At 39.7% G+C, this 15332-nt stretch overlaps 1 protein-coding gene across 6 annotated transcripts in view; it reads left to right on the top strand.

Annotated features, from left to right (window-relative positions):
• Nucleotides 1-956: 956 nt before the first annotated feature.
• FTCDNL1 (formiminotransferase cyclodeaminase N-terminal like) overlaps nt 957-15332 on the top strand; it is a 123207-nt gene continuing 108831 nt past the window's right edge. For 3 of the 6 annotated variants that reach the window (XM_027563882.1, XM_027563891.1, XM_027563847.1), the window contains exons 1-4: nt 1145-1461; nt 3245-3371; nt 6048-6143; nt 7671-7823. In XM_027563882.1, the coding sequence (XP_027419683.1) occupies nt 3257-3371; nt 6048-6143; nt 7671-7823 (364 nt within the window). In that variant the 5' untranslated portion in view covers nt 1145-1461; nt 3245-3256. The other 3 variants (XM_027563858.1, XM_027563875.1, XM_027563866.1) reach the window with 3 other exon arrangements.

The following is a 15332-nucleotide window of genomic DNA, read 5'->3' as shown; positions in this document are numbered from 1 at the left end:
GGTGAAATGTGGCAACAGTTTGACAGGCATAGCAGTAGCTTAGGCCAGAAAGGATTTATCCAATTAAAATTATGGGATGAATTTTGGCTGGCAGAATGTAATTACCAGCCTTGGAAAGGATCCAGGATCCTGAGGTTAACACCCCTCCTCTTGCCAACAACCCTCCTACCTGCCAACACTCTGAGATGGAGAAGGCTGGATCTGACACAATCGCACATAATACTGTTGTGACATCTAAGTACAATGATGATGATGTGAGAAGCATCATGAACCTGATTTTTTTTAACACTCATTATGTTACTTATTTTTATGCCACATTAGGCTAGAAACCAAATGTCCACATAAATGTTAATTTCCTCAAATCTGTGTTTAAAAAGTATAATTAGAAAATAAAAAATAGATTTAAAAATTAATGTATTCCGCCCAAGTAGTTATTTAGTGATTATTTCACTTCAGGAACAAAATTGGATCAAAATGGTGACATTTAATCCTTGTTACATTAAAAAGAAAAAAAGCAGGTCCTGATTTTTTTTTTTTTTTAAGAGAAATGTATTCTCAAGGTTCACTGGCCCAGAAAAAAGGGAAATGCTTAATGCCTGGTTCCTACTCGTAATTTTGACTAAACGGGTATATGCTTTTGTCCTGGTCCAGATTATATGCACAGTCGCTCGCGGACAGTGTTTCTCAGGAGGGAATTTATCGGGGGGGGGGGGGGGGGGGCGTGTGCCGGGCGAGGCGGGGGGGGGGGGGGGGGTGGGGGTGGCGGGAACGTGTGTTTCTGTGTAAATAGAGAAAAGAGCCCCCTGCTGGTGTACGATCAATAAGTAATGACCTCATCATTAGATTCTAATTCCCTTTTAAAAAGTCATTCATTTACAAGAAAACCGTGGAGAGTTCCAAGTTAAAGCAGGCGGGGTGGGAAGTCACTTCTAGAAGAAAGGTTAAGCTCTCCCGGACGCAGCACGCTGTCGGGTCGGGTAGAGTCAGAAAGGAAGCTCAGAGCCCAGCCAGCGGGCTGTGGGACTGGAGCGCGCCCGGGAGGCGGGGCTGGCGGCGGAAACGGCGCACTGGTCACGCGCGGCGACTGGGGCTCGGCGCCGTCCTACCCCGCCGCCATCCGCGCGCGCAGGTGGGTTCCGCGCAAACCGCGGAGCGGCCGAGGTGGCTGCAAGCTCGAGGCGGGCCGCCGGAGGCGCGGCCGCAGGCCGCCCCTGGCTCCCGGCCCCGCCTGCCGCGGACGCTCCCCTTGCTGGTTTTCCCCGGGGGCCCACAGCGAGTCCCTAGGTTTTACCCTTCGGCCCACCCTTCGTCTCACGTGGCTCTGGGCCACTCCACGCTAGAACCCGCACGGAGCCGCACAGGGAGTGCTAGTGGCGGCGTCTGCCCCACACTGCGCTGTGCCTCCTGGACGAGCCTCTGCGGCCCTAAATGTGCTAACGGTGGTGCGTGCGCCGGACGCAGGTGATGTGGCAGAGCGTTGGGGACTGCTCTGCCCCGCACAGGTCCATCCAGTTCCTCCGAGGGAGGCAGGTTTGGGTCTCTAGCCGGAAGTAATCCCAAAGGTGATCGAAGGGGTGGGCGAATAAGATCATCCTCTCAAACCACAAGTGTTTGGGGTCTTGCTCGGGGTCAAATTCTTAGAGGAGGAGGAGGAAGAAGAGAAAAACTTGCCCTTTTTACTAATAAGCCTGAGTGCTTGCCAAAAGCCTGATATTGCCGCTAATTTCAGCTTTTGCAATGAAGGTAGATTTTTCTAACACCATCTTTGTGTAATTTAGCTGTCCACAGAGAATCAAAATGTGGAATGAGAGGATGAAACTAATCCTTTCTTTTGCACTGTTAGGGGTTGCCATAAACACCATTTGTTAAAAAGCATAATTATGTTGGGAAAGTGCCTGATGAGACAATTAAGCTACATAAACACACTGAAAACAAATGAAAGCCAGAAGACGCCCACACCCCTTGTGTAAAGCAATTTTTTGTTTACATAAAAACGAGAAGAGGTCTGAGCTGCTCTATTGCAACAGTGTTATTAATGTCTACAGAATCCTAATGACCCTATTTTTTCTGAATTTTCAATTGTGAGATGATGGTCACAATGTGAAAACTTGGAACTAATGGTGAAGCCCTGTTATCTCCTCTTAGGTTAAAATGATCAGGCCAACGAACAGTCCTAGTGAACAGAAGCCATTGGATTTATACACGGAGAACACTATTAATTACACCACAGCATGTTAGCTTTAACTTATGAGCTTAATGTGTGTCTCGGAGTTGTACACCATTCTCTGCAGTATCCCTCACAGGGAGAACTTTACCTGTCACAAAATGTTCCACAGTAAAATTTACTGAATGAGTTCATGAGGGCCACGTTCACTTTTAGCTATATTTAAAAGAGGTAGAAATATGATGACCTGATCTTTAAAAAGGGGAATTTTTTGTTTTGCAATATTTAAACTTAATTTCATAATATCATTTGAAGTTTGGAAAGATAACTAGTTGAGAATACCATTCTGGGGTACTGAAGAAAGTCAAAGCAACCTCCAAAACTTGTATGATGATTCCATTTTCAAAGAAATCAGTCACATTTTTGGCTGATTATTGAGTAACATATCCGAGTACTCCATGTCAGCTTTCAGTTCAATGTACAAAGTCCTGTGAAAAATTTTAAACTGGTTTAGGGACTATGGAGATCAAAGTACAAGAGGAACTTAGTCAAATAGTTGTCATTTAAAACCTCCAAGTGAATTTCCTTTATTTGTTCATGTACTATCCATGGCATGGCTGGTGGAGGTACTCTTTCTGTCAGAATAGTGTTTGTAAGAATCAGCATATTAAGTAATGTCTTGTTTCTCTTTTCTGTATTTCCTCAGTAATCTTATTTAACAAAAGTATCATACTTCCTCAAAAACAGGATTAAACTATAGAAGGCAATATTTAAAAGAGAGTGACATACTTTAATGAAAAAGTTTCCCGTGACAGAATTCAGACTGAGTACTTGATGGATATTTCTAGTGTGTTACTGTCTTCACATGTTCATATGTGCATGACCACATGTGCATGGTTTTTTGGCTGAGTCGATGTGAGATATTATCCTTTATGTGTTACCTATGAATGAAATAGTAAAGTATTCATGTTATGGCTACCTGGTTTCCAAACAGCTATGACTTTTTAAATGTTTAATGAATGTGAAAATATGAATAAACTGTAGAAACCAAAATGAGGACTCATTTTTCTCCTTTTCTAGAAGAAAATCACCATGTCTTCTTGTCGAGTGGGGCTCCATTTGGCTGCCTGTTTATTAAACATTTCAGAAGCCAGAAAAAAGAGCATTGTTGAGAACATAGCGAAAGCTGCTCTTCTTGAAAGAAATGGTAGGAACAACAGGCAATAGATGTGAATATGTAGTGTTTTGATAATAAGAATAATTTTTTTATTCTGCTGACAGTGTCCATGGTACATACTTCTCCTTTCTTCCTGAATTTTCTCCCCATTCTTGGGCTATCATAGCTTGGCTCCAGAATGCTGAGATAGATCACTTACTCAGATGTACACATACACTCTCTTTCAAATGCCTGCATACCATCCACAAGCATATTTCTTCACATTGGAGAGGGTGTCTGAAATGCACATTGTTCAGGATATTGACAGGACTCCTGAAGAGGATATATTTACATACAGGTTTAATGTTTCCCTCATGGGCCATGTGTATGATCATTAATAGAATAAGCATAATTCATTATGCTTTTTATTCAGCAGGTTAAATAAAAAATAAACTTGTCACATACCAAGTACTTTTCAAAAGCACTCCTGCCAGCAAAGCCCAGGCTGTCATTACAGCATTAATATTTCTACTCCATTTTCTCCGTATAAAGACTCTTAGGCATTTAAGTGATGTGTGTAAGATCATTCAGCCATTCGGATTCAGAAGACTGAAACTCAAGTCTCCTTTAACCCCTGGACCAGTATTTACTATTAGAGATGCTACTCTTTCTCTCTTTTCTTAACCTTTGTTAAAATGTTCATGTGATGACATATAGTTCTAAATATTATTTGTTTTTACTTTCACACTTACACAAAACACAGTGTATTTACAGGTTTACCATCACTTAAATACAAAAGCTTTGTTATTAAATCAACAGCTTTTTCGGCAACAGGTGAGTATTAGGGTCATAGCCCTGAAGCATTTGAAACAGTCTATTTTAATTTCTGGTTGTCATTTTTTATTTGGTTATTGCTTTTCATGAGAGAGAGGTGCTTTTCCTGGGCCTGTTTCTAACACTGAGCACATTTAAGTTACCATCTAGCAACTTTGGGGGGCTAGGAATGTCTGTGAAAATTCCTGATAATTGCTGATAGGAAAACTCCTCTGGAGCCAGCATGCAGCTGTGCTTTTGCATTCTCTTTGTGGGAAGAGCCAGCTTGGGCCCCACATTGTGAGATAGTACATCTAATGGGATTGGGTGAATGTGCAGAGACACATTCTGTGATTAAGTGACTGGGCAGAGACATTTGTGGAAGTCACACACTGATGGACACCTGGGTCTCAACTCACAGTTTTTATCAGCTTATTAGTGGCAGCAGCTCAAATGGAATTATAGCTATTATACTCTATTACAAATACCAAACAATTTACTTCTGCTGAGATTCATACTGACAGCTCCTCCTGCCAGAAGTAATTTTTTTTTCTATATGCATGCTTAAGAAATTGCAGGAGAGAGTGTTTCATTCTTTCAGTATTTGAATCAATTGAATCATATGAAACTGAGAATAAAAGCTTTTCAGAAGAAGATTTCAGATGAAAGAAATAAAATTATCTCTTTTCGTCTAAAAGCTAAAGTATGTTGAAAAAAACACATAAAAAGGAGGTTGTATGATCTCGTTCCTGCTCTGTCTTTCATAGTTTTAAAAATGCAGGGAAGGTAGCACTAGTTAAGAAAATGACCTGCTGTTTTACAGATACTTTAAAGGCATTTATTTTTAAGTGAGTGGAATCAAACTATATCACCTATATTTTTTCCAATTAAGCAATGTGAAAACATTTAAATAGTCTGAAAGGTCTTACGTAAAGAAAACTGAGTTATAAATTTTAGACCTACACCAGGGTAGGTCTCTGTAGATGCTCATTTGGTTATGAGTGAGTGACATAAGTTTATCTTTTCACATTATTAAAATTAATAGCATAGGGCTGCTTTAAGCTCTGTAGTTCCGTATGTAACTTATTTTCCCTCTCCTTGAAAAGATTAATTGTTAAGCTGCCAGGGGACAGAGCGACAAAGGTATAATGGCATAGTGAAAGGCTTAATTACCGCCTGAAAACTTTTGTCCTTCACTTTGAATTTGCTTTTGTAGGCGTATGAGGAACTTTTAAGGAGCTTGAGCAAGGCTTGTAAACTTCAAAAATAACTACGGGGTTATGGGTGGTCACCATACAAGGGTATGGCAGCTTTCTCCTCCAGGTTACACGTTTCAGTGAGTCACACGTGGCTGAAGCCTGGAAGTTGTTAACATCTGAAGGCTGTTGGTGGCCTTTGAAAAGGAGATGCTGGAGTCAGAACAGTTTCTAATAGGCAGGTGCATGTATCCCAGGAACCTCTGCTCTAGGCACTAATTGGCCTATCCTAGTTTTTCCAGATGTTATTTTTTGATCCGGTTTGATCTCTGGGTTTGGAAGGAAAAATTGACAAGGCATAGAAGATGAGATTGAAAGGGAACAGAATTTAGTGTGATACGATTTGGTAATAAAAGAGACTATCATCTTGGACTGAGTTAAGAGAACTTTGACAAATTCAGAAGCAAGTGCAAGAGAAGGTCTCTGATAGACACCGAAGCCTAGTATCTGAGCTGAGCCATCCGATTGTAAAGGAAGACAATGAAGGACATGGACATTACTGTCTATGAATTTCCTGACTAGTCAGTGTCACTTCAGAGGTCACCCCTTACCCCAAATTTTTCTGTTAAGCTAAATTTTGTTGTATCAAGAAAAATAAAGTATTAAGGTTTCACCAGAGAAAAAAAATTCTTGCATTTATGTGTTGTCTTTTATATAGGACAGAGACATCCTGAAGTATCAGTGCTCAATGTATTTTCTGATCCAGAGTACAACAGATCAGTCATTACAATAGCAGCTTCTATTGATGAGTTAGGTAAGATTTCAGTTTCTTTTTCTATGTATGTCTTTTGGTGAAGGGTCGGCTTCCAGTAAACCCAAATGCTCCTTAATCTTTGATTTCCTGTGTTAATCTGAATACTCTTTTCCATACATAAGAAGTCTACCTCAAAACTGCATTCCTTCGTTTTTCTGAACAGGTACATCTTTGAGATATGCATTTCCTACTTCCTCTTCATTAAAATGAATCTTGGGGTCCAGTATTTAATAACATTCTTTCCCTGAAGATGATCACATATTTTTTGTGGTTAAGAAAAATATCTTCAGATTTTTTTTTCATATGTATATAAAGATAACTTTTAACCTTTATTTTACTTAAAAAGAACAAGTCAAAGAGTTTGTAAAATATCTTCAGATTTTAACCTGTGAAGTCGTAGTGTTGAATTTGCTTTCACTGATAAGCTGACTTGAAATGAAACATGCTAAGCAGTTGTGTTTTGAGTCAGGAGCCTGAAATCTTGAGATGGTCCATTGGGTGAAATGAAATGGGTTTCATGTGTCCTGCTGTAAGGTTTAGTGGGACAGCTTGAATTTGAAGGATCATACTTGATTAAACAAAAATCTGTATCATCCTTAGCATTGCTTGGTAAAGAATTTAAATTATTTTCAGATAAACTTGGTTTCAGCTTAGCAGATTGTCTTTTCTCAAAAGGTACGTTTGTTTGGAAAGCAAAGAGCTGATGGATGATTATCAGCAAATGACCAAAATGGTCATACTGCACTGCTAATGAAAACTCAAGAGTAATAACACTCTGAGGTGTCTATATGTATTTAGATAGAATAATTAATAAACCTGGAGAAGGAAATGGTAACCCACTCCAACATTCATGCCAAGATAATTCCATGGACAGAAGAGTCTGGCAGGCTACAGTCCATGGCGTTGCAAAGAGTTGGACAAGACTAAAACGACTAAACACACACAAAATTTAATGACAATCTAATTATAAGAGCAAAACTAAAATACTTATGGTATACTTTCAAAAACATATTTTTGTCTTTGTTGTTCAGTCACTAAGTCATGTCCAACTCTTGGCATGAGCTGTAGCACACCAGGCCTGACTCTCACTATCTCCCAGAGTTTGCCCAAGTTCATGTTCATTGAATTGGTGATGCTATGCTATGTTTGTCTATTTTAATATAAACTCATAAAATATTCTGAAGATAACAAAGAATTTTATCAGATTAATTTGATAAAGTTGAAAAAATTAAAAGTAACCAATTGTAAAAAAGGATACAAAGTTTTTTTAAGGCCAGTAAACTTTGCTTTCTTCTTCCACTTTGGGAAGTAAAGAGTTGGAAGAAATGTGAAACTTTGTAACACTTGGGGAGTGGGGAGAGGGGAAATGTTGGATCTTACATTTTTCTTTGTTTTGGATGAAAAAACAATCTTCTGTACATTTTATGAAAGGAACACAAACTGGTAGGACAGTAATAATTATAGCTGCTTCCTTAGATGCAATTGAAAGTTTAATGATCTTATTTTTTTTAATTTTACATTTTTAAGGCAATTCTGTTCTGGCTGCCTGCTTGGAAGCCTTCCAGTCTATCGATATGGAGGTTCAGGAGGGGATCCATCCTTGCCTAGGAGCAGTGGACCTGATTCCCATTTACCCTCTCTCTGGTGTCGGACTGGAAGAGTGTGGAGCTGTGGCCAGAAGTAAGAGAAAATTTGGGGGAAGTGGGTTATTCCTTAATGGAAACCATTTTTACAAATCAGAACAGCTTGTGACAATATAATCACTCCTCCGTTCCCTGGGAAAAATCGACCTTGAAGACTTGTGTCAACAATAAGCTTTCATCGGTTGCAGTGGCACACACAGTGTCTTTGTGACTCATCCTTCCACTTTCTATCCCGTGACGCTGTGGAACACTCAGTGCTGTGGGATGCAGCCACTCGATCATTGTGTCCCCTTACAAATCCACGATAGACCAAGAGGAAACAACACTAGTTTTTAATGAGTTCCTTAGACTCTTCAGGGCAGAACGATGGTGTGTTTCGCCCATCTGTGTTCTATTTTCTCGAGCAGGGGTAATGATGAGGTTGAAAACCCACTTAAATGTTAACTCCTACCCCTTTTTCCTCTGATTTTTTTTTTTTTCTTCTCTTTTTTCCTTGTGTACAACTCTCTATAAGATTTTCTTTAGAACTGAACTGTCACATGCTTGATTTCAGCCCCAGAGGTAAGTTTAATTTGGAAAATTTGAGCTATGTCACTTGAGGTGTTTTTGAATTAAGCAAATTGGGAGAAAAGAAAGACCTTTTGCCTGGACTGTCTCGCTGGTTAATTATGAGATTCAGAGGCCCATAAGCTTTGGGGGAAAGTCCGCTGTAGGATGATTGCAGACTTCTCTCTATGACCTCAGAAATCCTCTGTGGTATTGCCTCATTTTTAGGTAACAGGGAGGTGTGTAACATTTGGGATGTAGATTTGGACTCTAGCTGAGCTGCGTCAAGCCCTAGAAATAGGAAAGGAGGCTTGTTTCCAAAGGTGTACCTCACTGCTTGTGCTGCATTTTTAACATGACCTGACAATCTGTGGATTATTTCTCTGGGGAAATCTTGGCCCAAAATTTGGTTTACTTTTCCTCTAAGAAAGAGTTAAAATTCAGCACGGGGAAAAATACATTTCACACGAAAATGAAGAGTTCAGAATTGTTCAGACCAGAATAGTGATTTTAATTGTCTTCAAAACAATTATGTTCGGTTATATTAAATCTCAAATTAGCTAGTACATGAAGTTCTTCATTACATCAGGACTGGTCCACCCCAGATTCTCGGCCAGCGTAGGAGACAGTTGACAACAGGAGGGTCTGGACAGAGTACTTCTCCCTTCCTTTGCCCTTTTACTTCATTGGCAGCTACTGTACCTCATGATTTAAACATGGACATTTCTAATTAAATGTGAGCTCAGCTGCATTCTTGAACTAATTTATAACATTCAATTTGAAATGTAATAGCTTCAATCTTCATCTGATTAAAAACAGTCATATACTGTACATGGTTACTATTTTGATGCTCCAACATGCAGTTTTTATTTTTACATTCTCCTTTCTACACAGCTGTTCATTTAATATCATCCATTTTTTTTAAGTTTTTAAACTTTTTTTGGTAACAGCATGCTCAAGCATTCTTATGAGGAAGAAGTGTTCATATTCTAGGATCTCACTGTTCTCAGAACAGTGACAGGATGTTTTCTACTAGGGTAACTGCTTCTCATGGAAACTACATTAAAATAATAATTTAACTAACTTTCTTTGGGAAGAAGGGCAGTGGAGAACATTCCAGTGATGAAGAACATAGTCAATATGTCTGATTCACGTATGCTTTATGTGCAAAAATTCTGAATGATATATTTCAAACATTTTGAAAACAGTTGGAAGCTTGATTATTCCTTAAGGAAGGGGTTCTTAAAGTAGCGTCCAAACTTGGTATTCAGGGAACTTATAAATAATGTTAGAGTCACTTGCAGTTTTTTATGATGTATATTTGTGTATACATACATAGCTACACAAACACATATCTTTGCATATAATTTTAGTTTAAGAACTTCCACCTCGCAGTTCAGTTCAGTTGCTCAGTCATGTCCAACTCTTTGCGACCCCATGAACTGCAGCACGCCAGGCCTCCCTGTCCATCACCAACTCCTGGAGTCCACCCAAACCCATGTCCTTTGAGTCGGTGATGCCATCCAACCATTTCATCCTCTGTTGTCCCCTTGCCCTCCTGCCCTCAATCTTTCCCAGCATCAGGGTCTTTTCAAATGAGTCGGCTCTTCGCATCAGGTGGCCAAAGTATTTGAGTTTCAGCTTCAACATCAGTCCTACCAATGAACATCTAGGACTGATCTCCTTTAGGATGGACTGGTTAGATCTCCTTGCAGTCCAAGGGACACCACAGTTCAAAAACATCAATTCTTAGATGCTCAGCTTTCTTTATAGTCCAACTCTCACATCCATACATGACCACTGGAAAAACCATAGCCTTAACTAGACCTTTGTGGACAAAGTAATGTGTCTGCTTTTTAATATGCTGTCTAGGTTGGTCATAACTTTGCTTCCAAGGAGTAAGCATCTTTTAATTTCATGGTTGCAATCACCATCTGCAGTGATTTTGGAGCCCCCCAAAATAAAGTCAGCCACTGTTTCCACTGTTTCCCCATCTATTTTCCATGAAGTGATGCAACCGGATGCCATGATCTTTGTTTTCTGAATGTTGAATTTTAAGCCAACTTTTTCACTCTCCTCTTTCACTTTCATCAAGAGGCTCTTTAGTTCTTCTTCACTTTCTGCCATAAGGGTGGTGTCATCTGCATATATGAGATTATTGATATTTCTTCTGGCAATCTTGATTCCAGCTTGTGCTTCCTCTAGCCTAGCGTTTCTCATGATGTACTCTGCATATAAGTTAAATAAGCAGGGTGACAATATACAGCCTTGACGTACTCCTTTTCCTTTTGGGAACCAGTCTGTTGTTCCATGTCCAGTTCTAACTGTTGCTTCCTGACCTGCGTACAGGTTTCTCAACAGGCAGGTCAGATGATCTGGTATGCCCATCTCTTTCAGAATTTTCCACAGTTTATTGTGATCCACACAGTCAAAAACTTTGGCATAGTCAGTAAAGCAGAAATAGATGTTTTTCTGGAACTCTCTAGCTTTTTTTTTTTTAATTTAAATTTATTTATTTTAATTAGAGGCTAATTACTTTACAATATTGTATTGGTCTTGCCATACATCAACATGAATCTGCCACGGGTGTACACGTGTTCCCAATGCTGAGCCCCTCTCCCACCTCTCTCCCCATACCATCCCTCTGGGTCATCCTAGTGCTTTTTCGATGATCCAGCAGATGTTGGCAATTTGATCTCTGGTTCCTCTGCCTTTTCTAAAACCAGCTTGAACATCAGGAAGTTCACGGTTCACATACTGCTGAAGCCTGGCTTGGAGAATTTTGAGCATTACTTTAGTAGTGTGTGAGATGAGTGCAATTGTGCAGTAGTCTGAGCATTCTTTGGCATTGCCTTTCTTTGGGATTGAAATGAAAACTGACCTTTTCCAGTCTTGTGGCCACTGCTGTTTTCCAAATTTGCTGACATATTGATTGCAGCACTTTCACAGCATCATCTTTCAGGATTTGAAATAGTTCAACTGGAATTCCATCACCTCCACTAGCTTTGTTCATAGTGATGCTTTCTAAGGGCCACTTGACTTCACATTCCAGGATGTCTGGCTCTAGATGAGTGATTACACCATCATGATTATCTGGGTCGTGAAGATCTTTTTTGTACAGTTCTTCTGTGTATTCTTGCCACCTCTTCTTAATATCTTCTGCTTCTTTTAGGTCCGTAACATTTGTGTCCTTTATCAAGCCCATCTTTGCCTGAAATGTTCCCTTGGCGTAAACATGGTTAAAAGTCAAATGTACATAGTTTGTTCCCCAAACTCTGAAGACCTACATAACTTCCCTTTCCCCCTCACTATGCACATCCTTCTATTTCCTTCTCCCCTGAGCCAGGTCTTTCAATTCTTTTATCTTATTATTTAGGATTCAAATCCTATTTTGGTACTTTTTTTTTTTTTTAATTTTCAGTTCAGTTCAGTTCAGTTTAGTCACTCAGTTGTGTCCGACTCTCTGTGACCCCATGAATCGCAGCACACCAGGCCTTCCTGTCCATCACCGACTCCCGGAGTTCACCCAAACTCATGTCCATCGAGTCGGTGATGCCATCCAGCCATCTCATCCTCTGTTGTCCCCTTCTCCTCCTGCCCCCAATCCTTCCCAGCATCAGAGTTTTTTCCAATGAGTCAACTCTTCGCATGAGGTGGCCAAAGTATTGGAGTTTCAGCTTTAGCATCAGTCCTTCCAAAGAACACCCAGGACTGATCTCCTTTAGAATGGACTGGTTAGGCATTGTCTATTGACTTCTCACTGTAGAAGATGAGAATTTAGCTTCCTTTCACCACATCCCTCACGTCCAGTGTGCGTGCAGACACACAGACACACACACACTTACATTTTTTGGATCAGTATTTAGTGGTCACGTTATTATCACTATATAAACATTATTCACAATGAAGCATTTAGACTTTTATTATTTTAAGTAAGTAAGTAAGTAAATGTCGCTCAGTCGTGTCCAACTCTTTGCGACCCCATGGACTGTAGCCTACCAGGTTCCTCCGTCCATGGGATTTTCTAGGCAAGAATACTGGAGTGGGTTGCCATTTCCTTCTCCAGGAGATCTTCCCAACCCAGGGATCAAACCCAGGTCTCCCGCGTTGTAGGCAGACGCTTTACCATCTGAGCCACCGGGGAAGTCTTTCTGTAAAACCTTTTCTTTTTGCTAGAATTGATTGTTATCTTTTTGATTGTTTGTTTACTCAAGTTGTTTATATACTTACCACTGATTTAACACCAGACTCTGTCAATAATAACATTTATCCCTGCATTCAGATAAAACACATCATGTATTGACTGTTCCATAAATTTTGTCTTCTTAAACAACTATCTTTTAGAACTTTTTGATCTGATTAGAACCAGTTACTCTAAATTTGTTGAGGATAACTGTCATCATAGCATTTCCTATTACTATTTTCCTAGGTTTTCCCTTCATCTTTCTGCATTTTGGATATCCTGGTTCCTGAATCCCACATCTTCTCTCCCTCCCCACCCCCGCTTTATTTTATGCCCTTGTTTTAGTGGAATGTATCCTCTTCTGGCTTTATAAAAAATGAGGGGGGAGGAGGAGAATAAATTTTTGAGAACTAACATGTCTGAAAATGCCATTATTTTACCTTCATACTTAATTTTTAGTTTGCCTAGGTATAGAATTATATGTTAGAAATGATTTTACTTTATTTTGAAGACATTGTATCGATTCTTATTTCCATGTTGCTGTTGAGACTTCTGAAGCCATTATGATTCCTGATCTTTGTATATGATCTGTCCCCTCTCTGGAAGCTTGTAAGATCTTCACTTTGTTTCTAGTGTTCTCAAATTTCTCTGATGTGCCTTTACATGCATCTGTTTTCATCCATTATGCTGGACACACAGTAGGTCCTTTGAGTCCTTGAAACTCATCCTTCATTGCTGGAAATTCTCTTGCGTTATTCCACTGATGACTTCTGTTTTCTCAGTTCTTTCTGGAAGCCCCATTATTTGGTTACTGAAACTCTGTACTGGTTCTCTACACTTACTTTCTCTCTCTTTTTTTTAAATCACTTTGTATTTTTACAATAATTACTTGCAAATGTCCTCTACTTTATATCGAAAGCCTTCAATAAGTTTTTCATTTCTTCTGTATTAGTTTCCAGGTGCTTTTATTTACTCTCTGAGTGTTCACTTTTCTAAATAACATCCTGGTCACATCTCATGAATATAGTAGCAATGTATAAGTTTTGACAGTTTCTTCTTTCTGCATGTTGTCTGTTCCCACCTCCCTACCCCCACTTACACCCCCAGGTTGCTTTCTCCTGTTTTGTTTTAAAACCTTCCTCAGATGTCAGATGATCATTGGTTGGCTGCTTACTCCAAGAGTGGACACTGAAAGACTGAGTGGATAATCTGAGGATGTAAGTGAGGTTTGTGGCCGGGTTGTTTCTTTGGAGAACTTCTACTATTTCAGTATCTTTGGGGTCTTTCTTCTTGGGTTTTTCTGGTTTCCTAAAGAAGAATCCACCAGTCTTCAGCCTGGAGTATTCAGCTGTCCGTGATTTAGGAACTGAGTTGCAGAAGAGACTAGAAGAGTCTCAGCAGTTAGTATGCAAATGTTCCCTTCATTCCCCTCTTTTCCTGAATCCCCACTGCCCTCAGCTGTATCCCCTAGTCCAGACACACATAGTGTTTACCTCTTATGTCTTCTGCCAGGTCCCCATCCATGTGGAGGGGGTGGGATCTAACTGCTGCTTAAACAGACTTTCCACCAGTCTCCCTGTTTGGAGCTGTGGCTTTAGCTTCTATCCCAGAATGAGGTCACCAGTCGTGACCATTTCCAGGTGCCTGTGCTGTAAGTCAGGCCGCTTCTCTGCTGTCCAGGGTCTTCTGCTCGTCTTATATCCGTTCTCCAAGTTTCAGTCCCATCGCTTCCTTTTCCATTTCTGTTTGTTTGAGGGAATCAATGCTTTGCAAATAGATCTCTTTGACATCTTTTTTTCTGGGATTTTTGGAAGAAGTGAATGTAAACATAGGGATGGATCTACACTTTCGTCTTTACTAAGTCCCTACTTCTCTGATTCCTCTTGGTGATTTTGATTATCTTAGATCCTTCAAGAGTGCAATGAATTCACCTAATTGGAACCAAAGATAAATTTACAGGAACATTGTTCTTTTTTCTGACTTCTACCTCATAATCAAAGGTATTTAGTCTCAATTTCTAGACTTCAATTATTCTTTTATAGACTGATTACTGTGGGCCATTTGCTGCGTGTGTATTTTCCACTTGTTCCTTGCTCAGTGTTTCACGTGCCAGAGACAGTGTCTCTGAAATGTGACCTTGTTTCTCACTCACACTCAAACCTTCCTGCTGCTGCTAAGAAGGACTAAATGAAGATGGAGGGGTGGGGTCAGAGCAGGAGGTGCTCAGACAAATCCCCCCAATGATTTGCCAGTGAAAGTGGGCTTAACTAACCTGTGATTTCATAATATTCTGCTTTGAAAGTCTAGACCATAGCTATGAGTACTGTAAATCATATGGAAACTTGCTTTTTGTGCTATGTCATTAATCAAATGAAATGATGTTTATATAATGCTTTGTGAATTGACATTATTTAGAAGATTGGAAAGATAAAATGCTAGTTAAATAAGTTACATAAATAAAGATTTAGCACTTACATGATTGGTTTTTTTTTTAATTTACCTTAAAATATATGACCATTAATGAATTTGATTAGATTTATCAGGCTTGTTAGGTGATGTTTCAAGTGTTTTTATGTCTTGGAGAACATGTGCCATGACAGATTCACACGACATCAACACTTGTGTGGTAGTCTTAAGACCCTTCGATTACCTTATTACAGATTGTCAAAACATGGGCTGATCTGGCAAATCAGGAACAACTTTTTACTTCAAGAATTTCCTACTCTGATTCTCCAGTTGCTATGGAGATCATCTCATAAAACAGCCTTGGATTTCATTGCTATTAATCAGTATAGATGTTGAGTTCTGATATTGTTC

This window comes from Bos indicus x Bos taurus, chromosome 2 (genome assembly GCF_003369695.1).
Source record: "Bos indicus x Bos taurus breed Angus x Brahman F1 hybrid chromosome 2, Bos_hybrid_MaternalHap_v2.0, whole genome shotgun sequence".
Lineage (NCBI taxonomy): Eukaryota > Metazoa > Chordata > Mammalia > Artiodactyla > Bovidae > Bos > Bos indicus x Bos taurus.
This window is presented reverse-complemented; position numbering and strand designations above follow the sequence as displayed.